Consider the following 21,510-nt stretch of genomic DNA (forward strand, 5'->3'; position numbering starts at 1 on the left):
TTTGAAGAAACAGTTGTGTAATGTTACCTAACAACTGCTGTCAATCAAGGTTAAGGCCCTCGCCCTGTCAGCGTGACCAGTTTAAAAAAGACCAATCACGTGAGGGCCTGTGAAACCTAACCCTAACCCTAACCCTAACACTCCTCCGCCCTGAATGGTCAAAAGTCAGGTTCTTCCCTCACGTAGAATTTTGTTCTGCATGCAGAGACTCACCTGTAGGCGCATGAAACTGCTGCAGCACGCACAGCAGACAGACTCACCTGCTTCTTTGTGCACGTGGCTGCTGAGTTCTACACGCGTGGAGCAAATGTGAATGCATTCCTGCGCCTGTGAAATTCAATTATTTGAGCAGATTATGTTTTTGACCTAAATTTAATTCCATCCTCGTGCACCTGTTTGTTGTGAATGTCTGCAGAGAGCCGAGCTTACCTCCTTGTCTTGGATCTCACTCCTCGTTGCCATGCAGAACCTGCAGAACTTGTCCACTCCGAAGCTCTCGAATTATCCTGCAGCCACATACAACACTGTGCCTTTGACTCCCAACTTCTCATCATATAGGCCATCGTACTCCAAAGGAACCAGATCCTGGATTAGAGGATGAAGAGTTTTAGCATAGCCATACTCTTTTACATCAGAGGCTTTAAATAAAAGAGCAAGTTGAATGACTGGAGTATGATGATGGCACACTGGCAATCACACAATACACTGCACTCATTTTCCTAATGGATCGGACACTTCAAAATCATGTGTGTAAAGTCCAACAGTGATTCTGAATTCCGCGCCTTTAAGGGGGCCGTTTTCTCTACAGTACAAACCATCTCTGTATGTACTGTACTCATGTGGCACGTGTTTTTGTACTGGAAGAGCTTTATCTAAAAAGTTTGCCCTGTTCAACATTTTCTGTAGCATGGCATTTACAGGAACATATACAGCACTGGATTTCTGTTCCCTGCCAATAATGCACTCAGCCGGCATAACCACATCAAAGTTTTTGTTTACATATGCTGCTCTCCTGTTGGAGTTATGGTATAAATTCCATTCTGTTTATTATAAATTATCATATCTTCTGTTTGTATATTTTCTATAAGTTGTTTTATGTACATATGATACTGTTGTTTTTATGTTTGAAATGGAAACACGTGGTGACATTTCTTACAAAGGAAGTTGTAGTTACCTGCAGGCTGTTTCAAGCCTGCAGAGAACACATATAGGATACGTGTCTCGTATACGCCATGTTACATGCGCACATGTTACATGCGCACATGTCACAGTATGCTTACGACCATATATGGTAAGGAAAAAGCCAAGAATGTTGTTTATTACATGCTGTAAACTGCGCTTGGTGTAACCCACGTGATCTTATTGTGAAAGTCCGAATAAAAGCGCTGCGCAGGAAGCCGTCCTTCAGGACAGATAACTTCCGCTCAGCCGCGAGCTGAGTTCAAGGAACGGATCTCTCCTCCTTGCGCAAGTTCAAAAGAGTTGTGTGTTTGTTCTCTGAGTTATTAAAATGATCTGAACCTATCATTCCTTTTAGAGGTTGATAAGGAGCCACCCTGGCCATAAAATGTTAGTATGATATTGCTCTCTGAGGCAGCCCTGACTACCTGTTTCACACTTGAATCATCTGCATCTGTGTGTAGCTTCAAAATGTCCTTGACTGAATTGTGCAGCAGTGGTTGGGACAGTTCACTTAAATGTAGGAGCTGTTGTTTGACTTCTTCGACAGAACTTTGTGGAATGTGGAGGATGGTTTGCATCTTTAAAAAAGGAGCAGCTAGGTTGTGCTCCAACTGTTTCCCAAAGTCATGATGCTCTTCACTGCTGGACTCTTCACTGCCTTCTAAATCAACTGTGTTGATTGCCCACATCCCTCTTCTTCAACTTCATTAGTTTCACTACCAGACACTAGTTCTGGTTTGAACATCTGCCAATTGTCAGTTCTGTGCTGTTTACATCTGTGTGCACTGAATGTGGAGTATGAAAGTTGCATCCATTATATGGACAGTGGACTGTGTGATTAGCTTTTAAATCAGGTCCTGTTTGTAAGTGAGAACTGGTTCTCAAACATTTTACCTGGTAAAATGTTTGACCATTTTTTTTCTTTTTTGCATTTTTTGGCCACAGCGGCTTTTTCTGAAAGCAGAGAGAGACAGGAAATGGGGGGAAGACACGGGCAAATTGGCGACGGGCCAGGACGCGAACCCGCGCCGCATCGCGGTGTATGTATGCGGTCGCCAGCTTAACCACTAAGCCACCCAGGCACCCTTTACTCGGTAAAATAAAGGTTTAAAAAATGTGTAGGTGCGCAGTGAGTGATAAAACCTGCTTCTGTGCAGGCCGCAGAAAAATCACAGGACTGACAGTGAAAGGTCAGTGTTTCATACAGTTGGGCATCGTGGTCTTTCTGGTGAATTTTGGATAAGTGGACCTTAAATGCAGTTGACGGACTTAAATGTGCATAAACACTCTTGGTGTAATCAAGGAAATGGTACAGTTGTGGTGTGGCTTCCATGTTTTAACCTGTAATGATTTAACAGGTAACGCCTTTTCTCTGATATAAACTCACAGTATTTGCACTTCACACAGACCTGTAAAAACTAAAAATAATAACACACTTATTGTAACGGGGGCTAACTGCGGGTGGAGAGTCTAGCGAGATTTAGCTAGGGCTAGCACTAGCCATGCCTGGGTAACTCATAAACATAGCCGACAAGATTTCGAATACAGTGCCTTTATTTGGCAGAACTTATGACCATCAAATGCCAGGTCTCCACGGCTCTACATAGCCAGATCATACATGACAATAGGCACAGAGAGAGTCCCGCGATCAGCTTGTCACAACGTAGAGCTTGCACTCCAAGCTGGGTGGGCATCAGCGGCGTTCTGCAGTGGTTCTCGGTCCAACACGCGCAACAAGGAAGAAACACCACCAAGTGGCATCATTCAACCTTGCAGCATATCCCATCCCTGTTGCTCTGGCTGTTACATTATCCACAGCCATCAGCGATCAAGGAAATATGGTAGTTTGAAATATGGTCTCCTTTAGAAATTTCTGTTCTCAGCCTGAAAATGTTTTTCCTGTTTCACTTTAATTAGTGTTAAAATAATGGCAAAGGAGTTAGGCTTACCTTTCTGTCTGTAGACAACTGACAGAGTTAATAACGTTTATAACTTATCGTCAGTTCCGTATTTTAAGAGTCTGGAGATGAACAAATGGCGATGACCTCAGCCTTAGCTCTTTAGAGATTCAAGATTTCAACCTTTGGTTCTGACTTACTTGTTGAACTGGTGCACTGTTTTTCCCACACAATTGTTACATACATTTAACCAATTGCTGCTAATAACCAGCAAATGACCAAGTCCATTACATTTCAGTATGTCCATAACCGTATAGGACAAACATGAACTAATGTTAACACAAGCACATGCTGTTATGAACCATGTGAAACACTGAGCTAACGATAGCATCTAGCTGTCGTGATACTACTGGAGCAGCTTTTTTGATAAAAAAGAAAGCAAAAACATTTCTCTCAGAAACAGCATATATTTGGCATAAACTTGGTGTAATAAAGGTTTGTTTCAGCAGACTACTCTCCTAAATTAACTGTCCATTATAAACTGTGAACTGAGAATCGTCAGCACGCTAACACAAAGTCAATGCTACCACACCATTTATTTAACATTCAGGCTTGCCACTCCACTCGAGATATTTAACTTTGATTCCAAAACCCTTCACTTTACCAAAATGTCGATAACGATGGCGGTAGGCTGTGACTGTAATTTTCAGTCATATCTGCACATGGAACTCTGCTATCAAAGAAATATCTAGAACTATTTAAAATAGTTATTCTTCACACTTACCAGATCGGAGCCGTTGGACTTGCTGGGGTGCATGTTGCAGCTGGACTGAGTTTGAATGGGCCCCGCCCCTTCAATACAAAAACATAACATCTTTAGTAATCTCTGCTTAACAAGTTCATTACACTCTATATTTTAGTAGACAAGTACAGTTAACTAATTTGATTTAGCAATGGGACAATATTTTTACCAAACATGAAAGAACAAGTGATGATTAATTAATATCTGGGTTAAGAGTGCGGGGTTGTTCTTATTTTCTTCAATTAATGATGAGTAGTAAGATGTCCTAGCTTTACGGAGGGCTTTTTTATAGAGCAACAAACTCTTTTAACTCTTTAACTCTTTGAATGATACCACGGAGTCAGGTACTTCTGATTTGAGGCTTTCCTTTTCAGAGGAGCCACAGTATCCAAAGTCGTACGCAGTGAGGATGTAAAACTATTGACGAGATAATCGACCTCTCTGGGAGCAGAGGTTAGGTAGCTGCTCTGCACTGTGTTGGCACTGAAGAGCATCATAATGAAGGAATTAGATCCTTAAACGTCCTTGTTCCCGGTGTTTGTTTTTGGTTTTTGGACTGTTTTTCCGGCCTTGTGTCGCTGCTTTTTGTCTTTGGCCCCATTTTTGTTTTGTTCCTGGGACCGTTCCTCTGTTGTTCCCTGCCTTGTTTTGTTGTTTTCTTTCTGGAGGTTGATGGTTTATTTGGATCTGACATGTTTTATCCCTGCAGTCATTAAACTGTTTATGATAAATGGAAAAACTGTGTGTGTTCTGTTTTCTAATGTTTTCACTTGTCTCTATAAAGTGAATGTAACTGAGAGAAGGTTCTGGGTGAGGAGGCAGACCAGTGGAAATAACCTCTGCTTGATGTACTTTTTCACACCTTCTGATTGGTTCCTTTCTGCCACAGGTCTGATTGGATAGCTGGTGTGATACAGGGGAGGGGCCTAGTAGCAGACTGTGATATAGAGGTATGATGGTAATGTAAACACTCAGATGAAAACATGACCACAGACAAGACACCAGAGACCAAGAGAGAGACTGAAGCCAGAACCATGGGTGAGTAAATCTGTCATGCAGTGATTCTCAGGGTGGTTGATGGTTTGAGATCTGGGTCCTGAAACTGCTTTAATTTGAAATTCTGTGAGCTTTCCTTTAAAATTTGGTATTTTTCAGACCAGAGCTGTTTGATTGTTGTTTGAAGCTCATTTTATCAGCAGCATGTAGAGAAGTGGAGCTGAGAGCAGAGTGAACAAACTCTGATCTCTGCTCATTTAACCAAGTGTAAAACTGTTAAGTTATACAGGAAGCACACAGGAATTAAAAGACATTTTGGAAATTTGGGTAAAATTTTCACATGTAATGTTTTGCATTTCAATAAATAATGAAAATTATAAATATACAGAACAGTTATTTAGGTTTTTCAGGGAATTTTAAAAATTGCCACAGAGCTAAAATGATAAGATGAAGTTATTTTTAGATTCCAAACTTAAGTCATTTACCAAACTTTTAAAAAAGCTTTTAAAAGTATTCAGACCTCCACCTTTTTCAGTTTTGTTATATTGAAGGCTCATGCTGCAATAATTTATGTAATATAATGTATAATATTTTTTCTATTGCTCTGCACTCAGTACCACATATCACAAAAACTGAAAACAGATCTTATTAAACAGAAAACTGAAATATTCAGAATATTCAGACCTTTGACATTTAGCTCAGTTGCTCCTTTTGTCTGACATGTTTCTACACCATGACTGTTTACCTGTGTTAACCTGAACTGATTGAGCACAGCTGTCAGTACATGCAAGAGAAAACCAAGCCTGAGGCTACAGAAATATTTCTGCTGCTCTGAAGGTTTCTGAGAGCACAGCGGCCTCCATAATTCTCCATAAAACTCTCCGCCCTTCATTTGATTATGTGATATAGTTTATACACATGCATGTAAAGGGACTCTTCATAAGTTGGATACAATTTGTCCTTCTTTTTCAACACTTCATTGTCAGCTTTATGTTCAGGTTAAATGGCCCTGCTTACATACTCATAATATTCACTGGTTCACTCTCATTTATAAGAGCCTTTGGTGTTATTCACCTTCATGCTGATGTCAGCTACAGCAGCCGGGTTCAGTTCTGAGATACAACACTCGTTCCTCACAGTATATATTGTTAAAGACTCCGAGGACCAAGTCTCTTTTTGGCTTGATGGCTTTTGCTGCTCTGACCAGAACTTTCTTCAGAAAACAATGAAAATGACTTTGTTTCAGTTTCCATTTTTAAGAACCATTTGAAAAGTGTTTTTAAGGATGTTTGTAGACGTTTTACTTAGTGTGGTTACTGTGATTTTATGATTATCATTTGTGTACTGTTTTGTAAGAAAGAAAACCCTCTATATTGATTATTTGGTCCCTTAATCACAAACGATAGCTCGACTGCAATTTGTAATGGATCAGATTATTGAAAAAAGTAAATACAGTTTCTAACAAAGGCGACTGTTTGTTGTGATTTGGCGCTATATAAATAAAATTGAATTGAATTCATAAATATATTAAAATATATTATGCAAATAAATTAAAGATATCCATTCACTTATCCTGTTCAGGGTCGCTGGAGCCTATCAAACCTGACATAGGGCGAGAGGCAGGGTACACCCTGAACAGGTCACCAACACGGAAAGACAGACAACATTCACACCTATGGGTAATTTAGAGTAGCCAATTAACCTAACCCCAGTAAGTGCATGTCTTTGGACTGTGGGAGGAAACCCACACACACACGGGGAGAGCATGCAAATCCACACAGAGGGAGGGACGGGCCTGGGCCAAGGTGGAATCAAACCCAGGCCTTCTAGATGGTATTCTAACTGCGAGGCAGCAGTGCTAACCACCGCGCCACCGTGCTGCCCTCAAGCATTACCACAGTTAGCAAGCTCACTCTGCTGTCAACATCATGAGAGGGAAGAGTTGCTTTAATAGCTTACAGTATTTCTGAATTGCTAACTCACATTTCCCATTTTCCCAAAACCTTAAACACAAATCCAAAAACTCAAGCTAAGTCCCCCAAATCCTAGACTTTCCATCTAAATCAAACCATCACTGCAAAAATTAGTTAGCTGTGGGCAAAACTAAACGCTGTGGGCAGATCACACTTAGCAAGTAATTAATTTGTTCACAAACACCATCTGTTACTCACTACATCAAATAATCTAAAACACAGCAGCCAGAGCATGTAGTCAACAGGAAATGTTTGTTTCAAGTGTGTCCAGTGAAACACTGCTATAGTCAGAGTGACATGACACTGCTGAAAGTAGATAAACAAACAATAGGTAAATAAATGAATAATATACAACAGTGTCATGGTCCTGTGTCGTTAGTGTGGTGATGTTCACCTGTGTTTCCCTGATGTGTCTGCTTCCCTCATCAGCCCTTGTGTATTTAGGTCCTGTGTTTTCCCCTGCTTGTTGTCGCGTCTTTGTCGTTGTCGGTCACCGTGTGTTCCTTGTGTTTTCCAGCAATAAAGCTGAGTTTTTTTGAGTTCACTCCCGAGTAAGTGTCCTGCATTGGGGTCCTCATTCTGCCTGCCGCACAGCGCTACATGACACAACAGAAAGCACATCACTGTAGGACAGATTCAGTCTGCGCCATCATGTCTGTGTGGGATCCGGCCAGAGGACCTCATCCACATCACAGGCAATGTGGTCTCTTACCAGGCAACGGGGAAAAGCCCTCCTTGTGTGCCGAATCCAGCCTTGACAGGAACATCGTCACATGCCTGTTCCATCACCTCCAATAGATTCTCCCTTGTGTAGGGCTGGTGGTCAAACATCTTCCACCTCCATGCAGAGAAACTCCTCCATTGGACTGAAGAAGGGGCTGCGAGGTGGATGGAACACATTCATGTAGAGCTGGTTGTTTGTGAATAACTCGCGTATCTCAACTCAGCTCAACCCAGTTTTATTTATAAAGCACTTTAAAATCAATGCCATTGGCCACAGTGCTGTACACAAGTGAGAACAAACAGGTTCAAAATAAATAAATAAAAACATAAAACCACAGTTAAAATAATAAGAAGCAACATCTCAGACTGAGTTAAAGGCAAAGAGAAAAAATGTGTTTTAGCACGGTCACCTCTCCTCTTCCTCTTAGTCTTTGGGATAACTGACAGTGACAGATCAGCTGACCTCCATGAAGGGGCGTATAGGTGGAGAAGGACCGATGTGGTGGTGCGAGGCCATGAAGACATTTAAAAACAAAAGAATTTTAAAATCAATCCTAAAACCAGTGAAGTGAGGCTAAATTCGGTGTAATGTGTTCACATTTTTGACGCCAACTGAAAGTCGAGCAGCAGCATTTTGTACCATCTGTAGTCGGGTGAGTCGTGTCTGCTTCAGCCCAACATAAAGTGCATTGCAAAACTCTAAACGAGTAGTGATAAAAACATGGATTAAAATCTCAAAGTGGTGCTGTGAAAGAAATCGCTTCACCTTGGCCAGCTGTCTTAGCTGATAAAAGCTGGAGTTGACTACTGACTTAATCTGAGCATCAAGTTTAGGATCACGGTCCAGTGTGAGATTCAAGAAGTTCATTTAGGCTTCTGTGGATTTGATTTAGGGAGGGTTTAGTGTGATTTAGTGCGATTGTAAAATACTGTAATTGTTAGCTGATACGTCTGCTGACTATATGTAGCATGACTGGTAATAGAGATTTGTGACAAGCCAATGTGTGGTTATTATGTGTCTATTAGTGGTGGGCGGCTCGATCCAAATATCGATAATATCGATACCAACATTGGTACTGATATTGATCAATACCAGTGTAATGAGATCGATACTTTAGCTTCAGTTTCTCTCCTGTATGCAGCGCTGCGGTTTCATCAAAGGTGTGAGCTGACTGTTAACATGCCGCTCCTGTCACAGCACAGAGCAGGCCCACTTCGCTCCTCCCTATTTTGACGTTATACCATCATGTGAGACATAACTACGGCCTCAAACTCCTGGCCCGTGGGCCACTTCCAGCCCCGCCCCCAACTTCCGGCCCGTGATTTGATGTCAAAAATATGACCATTTGGCCCTTTAATTTACTTTTTTGACATTTCGTCTTCCCCTCCAATTAGGAGAAGTTAACGAAATGTCAAAAAAGTTACTTAAAGGGCCAAATTGTCTTGTAAACTTTTATTTTGATAAAGTATTTTCTATTTACCTATAAACTTTGCCGAATTCTATCCTGGGTTTTAATGATCCAAAGGGGGGAAAAAAAGATCACAAAACACTTAAACTTCATGAAAATTCTTCATAATTAATAAAAAGTATTGGTATTGGTATCAATATCGGCAATAATAGCCCTGTATTTACTTGCTATTGGATCAATACCAAATCTTACCGTATTGCACACCACTAGTGTCTATAAAATATAGCAGAACACAGAACTTAAGTCGCTAGCAGGATTTTTCAATTTAACCCTTTAACACCAGACCATCACCACGATACACCTGTTACCTGCTTTTACCAGCCTTTAACACCGAGCGTCACTCCTCTGAGACCTCATCAAACCTACTTTGTATTACTGTAATTACGCAAATATTTGTCCTACTGGAAAAATTCAAGCTGTTTCTGAAAGCTGAGAAATTGGGCTTCACACCCGACATTACAGTAATTGTTCCTGGAAGTCCACAAAGGGCAGGATAGTTGAAAAGTGTTCGGTGTTAAAGGGTCGATGGCTCCAGAGGGACAAACAGAGATTTTGGTGCTCTTATCTACTTTTGACAGATTTTAATCGACTGCGTTTGGTTTTTCCCGTCGTTGCTGTCGCTTTAATAACCTTGTAGCTGATGCTATAATATAGGTTACCATGGTAACAGGAAGTGTGAATATGCTACAAGATTATTTTTTTATAGTAGTTACAACCCTGACTTATTTTTACAATGTCTTATGATGAGGATGGATTAAAATAACTTTAACAAGCTTGTAGCTGTTTATATGTTTGCCTGGTGAGTGACAGCTCGCTGCTTTGGAGACTCGTATCCTGTTGCATCAGGATGGGCATTCAGTGTAAAACTGCAAATCAAACACACGGAGCTCGGGAGTAGCTGAAAGTAGCTTTAAACAAACAGTACGCCTTCAACCATCCAACCACACACAAGAATTCAGTGGAAGCAACTACTTAGCTCTGAGTTAAAAGTACAGAATATTTATATTTTTAATTTTGACTTGGTGAGTATTCAGAATCATTACTTAAAAGTGACTTATTTAATTCAAAAGTAATTTTCTACAGCCTGGTGCAGCTTGTGTCTTTTAAAGTCTGTTCACCAACTTTTGGATGAAACACTTGGATGTATTTGGTGTTAAAATGATCCCCAGTTTGAATCAGGTTTCAGTCATATGCTGTTAAGTGTCTGACGTAACGAGCTGACAGCAACGATTCTAACATACGACACTTTTTTTCCAACAGATGACCTGAGGATCGTCCTGTTTGGGCGCGACGACCCCAAATGTGAATTAATGAAGATCATTGAGAACGCTGGACAATTCAAAAAGGATTCAAAGAACAATCCTCCTCCTGAAGATGGCACACAATCACTCGGCGAATATAAGTGCCAAAAGTATAGCAGGAGTATTAATGATAAAAATGTGGTCATTATTGATGCTCCAGGTGTGGATAAACGCGGCACTAATAAGGAAAAACTGTTGGAAGAGATCAAGTGGTCTGTCGCAGCTGCTGATCCCGGTCCTCACGTGTTCCTGTTTGTGGAGACGATTAATAAGCCATTAAGTGATAAATTAGAAGTACTGGAGGATTTTCAGAAAACCTTTGGCGAGCAGGCAAATGACTTCACCATGATGGTGTTCATCGCTGCGTCAGAGATGAACACCAGTGACCCTGATTCCTGTGGTAGTGAAAGGGTTAAGCCCTTCAGAAAGCTGACGTACCTGTTCAATCACAGATATTTTATTTTTAACATTAAAGATGACAAGCAGCAAGAAGAGTCTCAAGTCACCAAGCTCCTGGAGAAGATAGCAGAGATGAGGGGAGAAGCCTCTGCACACTTTTACACTCCTAAGATGGTCTGGGAGGCTGAAAAAGCTTTGAAACAGGAAAAGAAAATGTGGAGTAACGTACGAGACAAGTTGCTTGTGATTGGAGCACAAGTTGGATCTACAGTAGGACTTGTGCTTAGTTATTGTATTTTTAATGGAGATCTATCATCAGCATTAGGAGCAGTGGGATCAGTCGTGGGTGTGGTAATTGTTGCAGTATTATATTTGGTGTTTTATCATTTGAAATTCAAAACTTACACTGCACGAAAAGAGGAATTTTCGTCCCCTGACGCGGGCGCCGCTGGTAAACAGCAGCTTTCGTCAGCATCCCCGTATGCTGACGAAAGCATCCCGACGAAAGCATCCCCGTACGTGTAGGTACCACCAGAGGCAGCGGGGGGTGGGTAAAGGTACGGGGGTGCCGGCCGGTGGGAGGTGTTAACGACTCTACTTTACATATGAATAGCAGCGCTGCAAGCCGAAGCAGCGGCAACAGACCCACGTGGCTTCTCAGTCATTGGATGAAAAAAATGACATCACAATTCAGCACTCACATGTGATTGGTTGGTAGATCTGTCCCTCATTGGCCTTTATAAAGACAGGCCTGGGTAAGCCCCTCCCTAATAAATAATAATATAAAATAGAATGACTTCTTCTGAGTTTAGTCTAGTTTGAATGTTTCACTGTATAATTTATGTGTAGTCACATTGTAATGGAAAAAGGCTTAAAAGATGATAATGTAAATTTGATTACATATATCTCAAAATAAAAATATGTTGGTTACAACTGTTGGGAGGGGTAGACCACTGGTGAGTACTGGTGACCACTGGTGAGTACTTGATTTGCATTTGTATGACTCACAGAAACCTCCTTTACATATGAGAGCCTGCCCTAGACCTGAGGAGGGGGGGAGCTGAGGGAGCACTGACACAGAGAGTCCACGGCAGTTTCCTACAGTTTACTGTTCTGACCAAAGCCTCCTGCTGAGAGCCCTAAAGCTCAAGGCGCGCAGCAATATTGCATACAAGAAACTGTGGAAAAACCCACTTTTCATGCAGTTTAAGCAACACTCAGATTCCAAACAGGAAAAAGGAAGTCAACAGCCTCAGTCACAAACCACAAGATCAGCAGATAAACGGAGAACCCCACTGATATGATCTGTAGACCCCTGAAATCCCACCAGGTCACCAGGAGCCCAGCTAGGGTGAGGGCCACATGCTAAATATGCACATCTTCAGAAACTTTTTAAATCATGTCTCTCATATTTCAGCTTCAGTTTTACCTTCTGGATGTTTGAAACTGCTGAAATGATGATGTCGACTGAACCCAGGCCCCGCCCCCACCCCTACATGGTTCACCAGAACTGTTCAGTTTTTCCATTTGAGGAGCTGATGGAGACGAACACAGCACTGCTGATTCATCCCAGAGAGGAAAGACATTTATGATCCATTACTTTGCATTTGGGTTGTTGGTTTGAACCCCGTGACCTGGTGCTGCTCTTTTACTGCCTTTTCTTTTAGCACCACCAGGAGGGTCACAGGTTTGGTTCTTATTGAACTTTGACAAAAACTGTGGGAAACATTCCTGTTAAAATTGGTCTGAAACATTCATGTTGCTGTCACAGTGTTGATGGAAGCTCTGTAATCTGGTTGCTTCATTCTTTAAAGCAGTGTTTCTCAAACTGGGGGGGGGGGGGGGGGGTGCATGTCCTCATGCAAAAGATTTCATATATTGAAGAATCAGAAAAATCACATGTACATGGATCCTCTCAGCTCGGAAAATCAGTCTGCAAGCATTTAGCTGCAAACAACCTAACGTTTTATGTCACTGCTATTCCCAACCTTATTGGTTCAAAACAGGTGGGGGCGGGGTTTAGACTTTTAGCCCTTCCCTTGTTTGTGCCGGGCTGGTCCCAGCCCCTTGACACATCCAATTGACAGCCCAGAAACTCTAAACAGGAAGGAAGACACCTACAGAGCAGATCACGCTCTTAAGGAGACGTGGCTATTTTGCATTTCCTGAAGCATGGGGGGGGGGGGGGGGGGGGTTTTTACTGTTCACCTTTCACTTTAATACGTGTTTTTATGTACAAAACATATTTTCCAAAGTCATGACAGTTGAACACCAAGATTAATGCATCTTTATACGACTGTGGAGAACAATCTGAGCGCTGGTTTCACATTTTATCTGCTCTCTGTGTCTCTCTCTGATTTATTTAATTCTTTAACCCACTGCTTCAGACACTACTTAGTTATTTTAGTTCAATCATTAATGCAATTAATAATTTTTAATTGCCCCGCTACCCTGTAGAGCTTTGAGTCAGCTGCTGAATTACTATTCATTTGCTACTAATTAATTTAATTTAATGATTTGCTTGATTCAGTTTTTAAAGGGATCAACTGATTGATTTACTATATAATAATTTAATTGATTTTATTTTGCAACATTGTAATCTTTATTAAGTGAGAAGAGTAAAAACAAGTCCCAGCAGGGGTCATGATGTGGGGGCACGAATGACCTGGGAGAAAGGTCATGCCAACAAATGTCGAACATCAAATTAATTTTCCTGGTGAATTATGAAAAATATGCTCTACATGTACTCTATTACTCGTACTCTGATACTCATGTAATACATTATTTGCACTCTTTTTTTTTTTTTGGCGTTTTTGGCCACAGCATCTTTTTTTATAGGCAGTGGAGAGAGACAGGAAATGGGGGAAAGATACAGGGGAAGAAGACAAGTTGGCGACAGGCTGGGACCACGCCGCAATGTGGCATATGTATGTGGTCGCCGGCTTCACCTCTAAGCCACCCGCCCAATTATTTGTACTCTTATGTTATCCAGTGTTTTTATTCCATGTAATCCAGTACTTTGTACCTGTTATCAGTACATCCTCTATCAGCACATAGGCTACATTCACACTGCAGGCCTTAATGCTCAATTCTGATTTTTTTTCTGTGTGGTCGTTCACATTTCCAAATATATGCAAATTTAATGTGATCTCCTGTGTGAACTGCAAACAACATAAAACAACCTCATGTGCAGTAAAGGACGCAGTAACGTCACACGTACTGAGCGTGCTCAGTGTTTGTGGAAGTAAACATGGTTCAGGATGCAGAACAGTGACGTGTGTCAATTCTCAATGACGTGCAGGTCGGATCAATGCGACACAGACACAGACGCATTTGTAAAAATCAGATCTGTGTTGTTCAGACTGTCATGAAAAGGTCAGATAAAGGTCGCATGAGGGCAAGAAAATCTGATTTGGGTCACTTCAGGCTGCAGTGTGAACGTAGCCTTAGAGTCACACTCACATCTGTCCTGATGTGAGTCCACAGGCTCGTGCTGAGGAGTGTGATTGATTTTTACTGTTTCTGTCAGCTTCCTCTGTATTGTTGTATTGTGTTATTGTGTTGTATTGTGTTGTATTAAGCACCAGTTGTACTTTTGAACTTGTTGTACAGGAAGTGGTGACCTTTGAGCAGCAAACATCTGTGACTGCGCAGACAGACAGTGGGCGTGTCTGCAGACGTCTCCCTGTGTCTGCAGAGGAACGTGTCTCTCTGTCTCAGACGGGCTGACGTCGCAGCCGTGGAGACGGGAAATGTGGTTGCTAGGCTGTTGCTATGTGAGCTGATGTGCTGTAAAACAGAAATGAGGGTCCGGGTCATCAGTGAGCCCAGGCTGCTCTGTTCTCTCTGCTCAGGTCAAAGGTCATCCTTCTGTAGAGCTCAGCCTGCATGTATTTGACCTTCTCATGTTTGTACCTCGTGCATGTAATAAAACATCAGCAGGTTCTTTGAGCTGCTGAAACACACACGTCTTCGTCTCTTTGTGTCCTGATGGTCTCTGAGCTCCAGGAGCTCCACAGGAGGAAGATCTGAGACCTTTCTAACATCCTCTGGGTGCTTCACAAACACCTCAGGACACACACACACACACACACACACACACCCACACACAAACTCAGGTATGCATTCCTAACATGTGCTGTCAGGTCCTGGTGTAAATCCTCAGTGAGACAAACTCCAACCACGCCTCAATCATCAGGTTACCGCCTGAAGCAGAAAAATGATCAAACTAAGTTTGTGTGTGTGTGGACAGCTGGGCCTGGGTCTGTGGCTTGCCGAGCCTTGGGACGCAGCTGTGGAGGGCAGGAGTTACCCCTCCCTACCGCTCCATGCTGGTCGTCACTGCCGCCCCTGGGGTGTGGGTGCCCGTGGGTCCCGGGTGTGTGGCCGGATGTCTCAGCGTGGTTTTTGACCTGCTCCCTTGGCGGCTGTGGCCTGGGGGTGGCTTGGGCCTCTTTGGCATGTGGGGGGCTCTGCCGGGTGTCGGGCTGCTCTCTGGCGCTTGGGGCCTCGGGGGCCACGCGCTCGGCTCATGCTGCGGGGTGCGGGCCTGCCGGGGTGTGTGTCTGTGTGTGTGTGTATATATCTACTTTTCTTCAATTAAATTTAGTGCAAAAATGTTGGATTAATTTAGTCAGACTAATCTATCATCAGTAAACTGCTGCATGGATGGTCAAAGATGATTTTTGAAATAAAAAAGTAAAACTTCCTGATGGTCTACATTTATCTGAGTCAGAACATCAACATTTGTTTTCAGTCTTTTGTAAATCTGGATTTTTTTTGTTTGTTTTTTGGTGACAAGTTGATAAAATAAGTCAGAAAAACATAAAGTTTACACCTTCAAATGCATCTTCAAACACATGCTGGAAGAGACCCCAGGTCACTTCACTGAGTTTGGAAGTTCTCTTAGAAAAACTGAACTTTAACCTTTGTCTCTGTCAGACGTTTAAAACCCAAACAGACCAACTGGTGCAGTTTCTCCTGCGGCCACCAGAGGGCAGAAGCTCAGCAAACCGCTCAGAGCAGAGCATCACAGCAACTCCTTCCTCACAAGTTTGGACTACAACTGTACTGTAAGCATTATGGAAACAGTTTCAAAATCAATGACATGGTTTGTGATCATGTTGATCAATTCCAAAGTTTCACAGAGAAACAGAAACAGCCTGATACTCACAGGGATTACTGTACACGCTACTGTACTGAGGGGCCCAGCCCAACTCCTGAGAAACACCCCCACACCATAACCCACCCCCCTCCACCAATCTTTACACTTTAGAAACTTTCCTTTATGATCAAGCTGATAGTTGGGGCTGGATCAGGTGACCCTGACACCCCCACTTAGTTATGCTGCTATAGGCTGCTGGGGGTTCCCGTAATGCACTGTTTCTTTTCAGTCACCTCTTTTGACTCTGTTTATACTCCACTCTGTATTTAATCATTAGTTATTATTAATCTCTGTCTCTCCCCCCCTCAGCAGATGACCCCCCCTCCCTGAGCCTGGTTCTGATGGAGGTTTCTTCCTGTTAAAGGGAGTTTTTCCTTCCCACTGTCACCAAGTGCTGCTCATAGGGGGTCGTTTAGACTGTTGGGTTTTCTCTGTATTATTGTAGGGTCTTTACCCACAATACAAAGCGCCTTGAGGCGACTGTTTGTTGTGATTTGTTGCTATATACTGTAAGTAAAATTGAACTGAATTTAAAAAAGGGATATCAGAGCCAGGGCCAGTGTTTTTCTGGTGTCAGTGTCACACACTTCCTTTTGCCATGTTAGACCCTGTTATTTGTTTTAATTGTGATGCAGAAAGCTTATAATTATGTTTTTGTTCACCTTTGTTGAGAAAGCTCCTAATAATCTACTCATGTCACCAGTTTACACATTTTTGTCCAGCCTGTAGTTTTTCAGTTTTTTGAAAATAATCAAGTTATCACCACAAGTTTATGAAAACTTTCCATATTTTCATAATAAACCACTGCCAAATGGAGCCTATCCCAACTAATATAGGGCAATAGGCAGGGTACACCTGTACAGGTCACCAGTCTGTTGCAGGGCTAACACAGAGAGACAGACAACCATTCACACCTATTAGAATGGAAATTAGAGTGACCAGTTAACCCCAGTACGTGCATGTCTTTGAACTGTGGAAGGAAACCCACACAGACATAAGGAGAACATGCAAACTCCACACAGAGAGGCCCGGTCCAAGGTGGAATCAAACCCGGACCTTCTAGCTGTTACTCCAGCTGTGAGGCAGCAGTGCTGACCACCACACCACCGTGCTGCCCTCTGCCAAATACTGTTTGAAAAACTTATCAGATGGCTGCTTTAGAGATTTTCTTTAGAACAGAAAACAATCAGATTCTTTGAAGACACAAGAAATTTGCAGTTATTATTTTCAAAAGACTTCTTTCACCAATTGTCTCATGTTGTTATAAAAATGTATTTATTTTCTGCTGACTGTGACCGCGTGGACATGTTTCACCATGTGCTCATTCTTCATCTGCTTGCAGTAAATTCATAAACAGTGTGGGAGCAACATGCAACAACAGCCTCAGGTCAACTTGATACAATGATCATGAATTTAGTTTGGAAACTGTAACTTTTTGAGGGACAAATCATGATGTCCCAGAGGCAGGTTTAGTGATACTGTCACATAACGCTGTGGCAGGAGAGGTGGAGGACCCCAAAGCAGGACACCCAAGGCTGAGGCTTTGCTTGGACTTAGACTTCATTAAATCCAGAGGAAACCAAAAGAGCTGGAGGCCAGCAGCACAAACTTCTTCAACAAAACAAAACTTAATATAACATAACATGACTGAATTTGAGGGGAGTGACAACAGATGGGATCACAGCTGAACATAATGACACTGACGAGACAAGGGGAAGCAAAACTAAACACACTGCACAAGAAACCAGACACTACCGAAATAAGACAGGAAGTGAGACAAGGGAACAGAGATGCAGACTTGACACAGACAGACCCAAAACATGACAACAGAAACGTAACCACACAAGGAAAACACCAGGATGCCAAAGTAAACACAAGACATGAGGCAAGAGACTAAAACATGTGAACAAAATACACACAGACGTGACACCAGAGGGATACAGAAACCAAACACAAACGACTAAACAGAAAACCACGATAACCTAAAATCCTAATTCATAACTCAGAAACGATAAGTCCAATACAAAACAAAGCATAAACCAAAAACACTGGGTCCAAAGGAGCCAGGATATGACAGATATTGACCCCGCTGTGACCTGTGGGTGCATTACTGACACCCTCCAGCAGGGGTGGCTGTAGCTCAGTAGGTAGAGCAGGTCACCTACTGATCGGAAGGTCAGGGGTTCGATTCCTGGCTACTCCAGGCTACATGCCAATGTATCCTTGGGCAAGATACTTAACCCCAAGTTGCTCTCCGACCGTTCCGTCGGAGTGTGAATGTGTGTGGATGTTATATAATTAAAAAGCACTTAGCTTAGTTAACATGGAAGTGCTTGTATGAATGGGTGTGCATGGGTAAATGTAAAAAAAGAACTAGTCCATTTACCATTAGGCAGCAGCCCAAACTGGATTAAAAAATATTCCCATTTTATCCATGTGCGACAGCCGTTACCTGCTGTTCTATAATCTGAGATTTTATGTGTTTGCAGTGTTTCACACAGCGCACAGAGCCACACATTTCAACAATATTTTAAACACAGTTTGTTCATCGATGAACGAACAAACTGTGAACGACGTCATATAATTTCTAAATGCACCAACATTTAACCTCCACTGTTCTCACTTTGGAAGGTTTCCTGATAATTTCCTGATAACTCTGCTGGTCTGGATCATCCATAAAAACCAGGGAAAATCCATATTTTCAGAGAAGAAACAGTCGCCTCAACTATTGGACTACTTGAATGGCTGTTCCTAATTCCCACATATATGGATAACGCTTTACTTAACACGCCCTTTCTCTCAAAGATTAGCCATACACATGTGCACTGCTGGCAGCATACTCTGGATCTTTGTTAACTGCACTCTCAGGTCTGTGCATCATCTTCTTTGGGTGCTCTCACAGATCTCAGGTTCAACCTCCTAAAAAATGATTCATCAAATCCTCCTTTCTGACCTCAGAAACACTCTGCTGCTGTCACCTTTTTTAAAATGTTGGGTCCTTGAATTTGCATCTGATTGTGATTCGGGCTCTGATTGGACGGCTCTACCTAAAACTGGTTTGGTGGTGGGGAGGGAGCTACCCAGACTGTATGATATAAAGATGAAGTTACAGAGAACAGGATGCACTCAGGACGACGAAGCCCGACCGCGTCTCCGAGCCAGGATGGCCAGCACACGTCCAGATGTTGGTGAGTAGATTTTATATTTCATGTTGGAGCTGAAGCAGCAGAGCAGCGAGGTTACACTCAGGGCGTCACCTTTAAAATACATTTGTCACACAGCTTACCTGTTCTCTAACATTATTCAGTGCACTGGTTTCAGCTGCTATGTTTGTGTATTTGTAATAATAATAATGTAACATTTTCATGAGCCTGATCAAAACAGTTAAGGCAGACCTCAGCAGAACTATAAACAGTTATTTTTGTATGATTCATGGTGAAGTAACACCGACGTGTTGAAGCTCGTTGCTAACGTCGTATAACAGCTGCTCTTTATTCTGTTTATTTGGTTTATTATTTTTCAGGTTTCAGATGATTTGGATGAAACTTTAGTGAGGACGAAGCGTAAAGACTTCACTGACTGATTTTACTGCACTGCTGAACTCAGAGTTAATTTATTTTAAATAATCAGAGTAAAACTTGTCATTTTAATTCTGCAGCGACTGCTTTGTACGTCTGGAATAATTAGAAAGTGATTTTATTTCTACCATAATCTGATTTTAATGATCTCTAATCAGGTGATTTACTGTGTTTGCTTGGAGTTTCATGTTTAAATATTTATATTTCCAGGCCAGTAAAGTAGAGCATCATCATTTCTCCTTAAATGATTTTCATACTTTTTTATTCATGAATATCCAGGAAGAGAGATGCCTGCTGCAGCGCTGATATGTCATAAAAAAGTCATAGAAAATCAAATACATGAAGTTTGTCTTTAGGAACAATAACAGAAATGAGTGTGAGTCAGTAAAGATGGAGACAGATCCTGTTATTGTGAAAGCACAGAGTCATCAGCATTTAGATCACAAAGGTCATAAAGGTCACACTGTGAGGCTGCAGTGTGGAGATGAGATGATGATAATAAAATATGTCCATTCTCAAACAGAGAAGCTGAGGATTATTCTCATTGGAAAGACCGGAGCGGGGAAGACCTCCACCATGAACACATTCCTGGGAAGAGCGGCGGTGAGGAAGAACCCGTTTGTCTCGGACAGAATGCCGTGCACGACGCAGACGGCAGAGTTTGAAGGCCAAGAACTGGTTTTGGTCGACACTCCTGGTCTGTGCCACACCCTGATCGAGGAAGCAGAGGTGCTGAACACAATCACAGCATCCACCTTTCAGCCTGATGAGGGTCCCCACGTGTTCCTGTACGTGCACAAGTGGGAGAACGGCTTCAATCAACACGATGAGAAACGAGTGCAAGGCCTGAAGAAGATGTTTGGAGAAGCGTCAGCGCGTTACGTTTTCTTTTTGATCACACATGTAGATGGAGCTGAGGATAAAAACACCGTCACAAAGTTTATTAAGAAAGCTGGATTTAAACCAGAGAACTACACTGTAATCAACAACAGAGGAGGAAAAGACCAAAAAACGGAGCAACAGAAGCAGCTGATGGACAAAATCAATCAGCTGGTAAAAAAGAACAAGACAAAGAACGAAGAATTTTACAGCAAGGAGATGTTCAAAGAACATCTGGAGCAGCTGAAAGCAGGAAGTCAGGTTGATGCTGCAAACACAAAGCTGAGCTCTGTGGTGGAGGGCAGCCTAACTGCTGTTCTGGGTGAAGCATTAACTCAGTTTGTGCTGCGCTTTACCGCCCTGCTGGCAGAGATGATTGATGAAAAACTCTAAGTATTAAAAAGGCAACAATGGCTCCGAGCTGCTGAGGCAGGACGGAAATGAGACTTTAATTATGTGACTCAAAGCCTTCAGACTAGTTTCAGAGAAAGAAACAACATTAAGTAATATAAATATTAACATTCAGGCCTGTTTTAATGCAGCGCTGCCTGAAAGTCAAAGTCTGGTCCTCTGCATCCTTCGAGCTCATCATTACTGTAGATGATCAGATGTTCATGATTAATGTTGAGGAGCATTTTCCTGATTGGTGAACCTTGACCTCTCTAACATTGTTACTTTTACCGCCTTGTTTTGTGTTGTTCCATCTTTTCTAAATTATGTCGTTGCCATCAAATTAAAAATGAGCTTTTATAAACTGGAACCTTTTCTTAGTTTAAACATTTGATATTTTCTATTGTAAAAAATGAATTTTTAAATGTTAGGTGTTTTCATTTTTACTTTTTAGGTTTGAGGTTTGTACATGTTTGCAGAAATGTTTTTTTTACATGCTTTTACTTTAAAAACTATTTCTAAACTGCAGAACTTTGTTACATTTTTATCAACATAGTTACAGCTGAATCCTTCAGCTTCTGTTTCTATGAGTTCAGACAGCAAGAATTTAATTTCATATAAAATGTCCAAACGTGGACGTTTGACTTGTGTGTCCTCGACCACTTTTGTCTGCTTATGCATGCTGTATTTTGTTGCCACCCTATTATTAATAAAGTTAAAATACCACTCGGAGTCTTTGAATGATGCTCTGGGGAT

The 21,510-nt window shown here is 41.9% G+C and overlaps 2 protein-coding genes across 2 annotated transcripts; both read left to right on the plus strand.

Moving 5' to 3' along the window:
- The first annotated feature begins 4,846 nt into the window (after positions 1–4,846).
- LOC115785209 (uncharacterized) lies at positions 4,847–11,408 on the plus strand. Its single transcript, XM_030736716.1, has 2 exons — positions 4,847–4,920; positions 10,304–11,408. The coding sequence occupies exons 1-2, from the start codon at positions 4,866–4,868 to the stop codon at positions 11,266–11,268; spliced, it is 1,020 nt and encodes a 339-aa protein (XP_030592576.1). The 5' UTR covers positions 4,847–4,865; the 3' UTR covers positions 11,269–11,408.
- Positions 11,409–19,048: 7,640 nt separating this feature from the next.
- On the plus strand, positions 19,049–21,102 carry LOC115785192 (GTPase IMAP family member 4-like). The gene is made up of 2 exons (XM_030736685.1): positions 19,049–19,095; positions 20,009–21,102. Exons 1-2 carry the CDS (start codon positions 19,071–19,073, stop codon positions 20,755–20,757), a joined length of 774 nt encoding a protein of 257 aa, XP_030592545.1. The 5' UTR covers positions 19,049–19,070; the 3' UTR covers positions 20,758–21,102.
- The last annotated feature ends 408 nt before the right edge of the window (positions 21,103–21,510 follow it).

The sequence above is a fragment of the Archocentrus centrarchus genome, chromosome 8, assembly GCF_007364275.1.
Source record: "Archocentrus centrarchus isolate MPI-CPG fArcCen1 chromosome 8, fArcCen1, whole genome shotgun sequence".
NCBI classification, from domain to species: domain Eukaryota; kingdom Metazoa; phylum Chordata; class Actinopteri; order Cichliformes; family Cichlidae; genus Archocentrus; species Archocentrus centrarchus.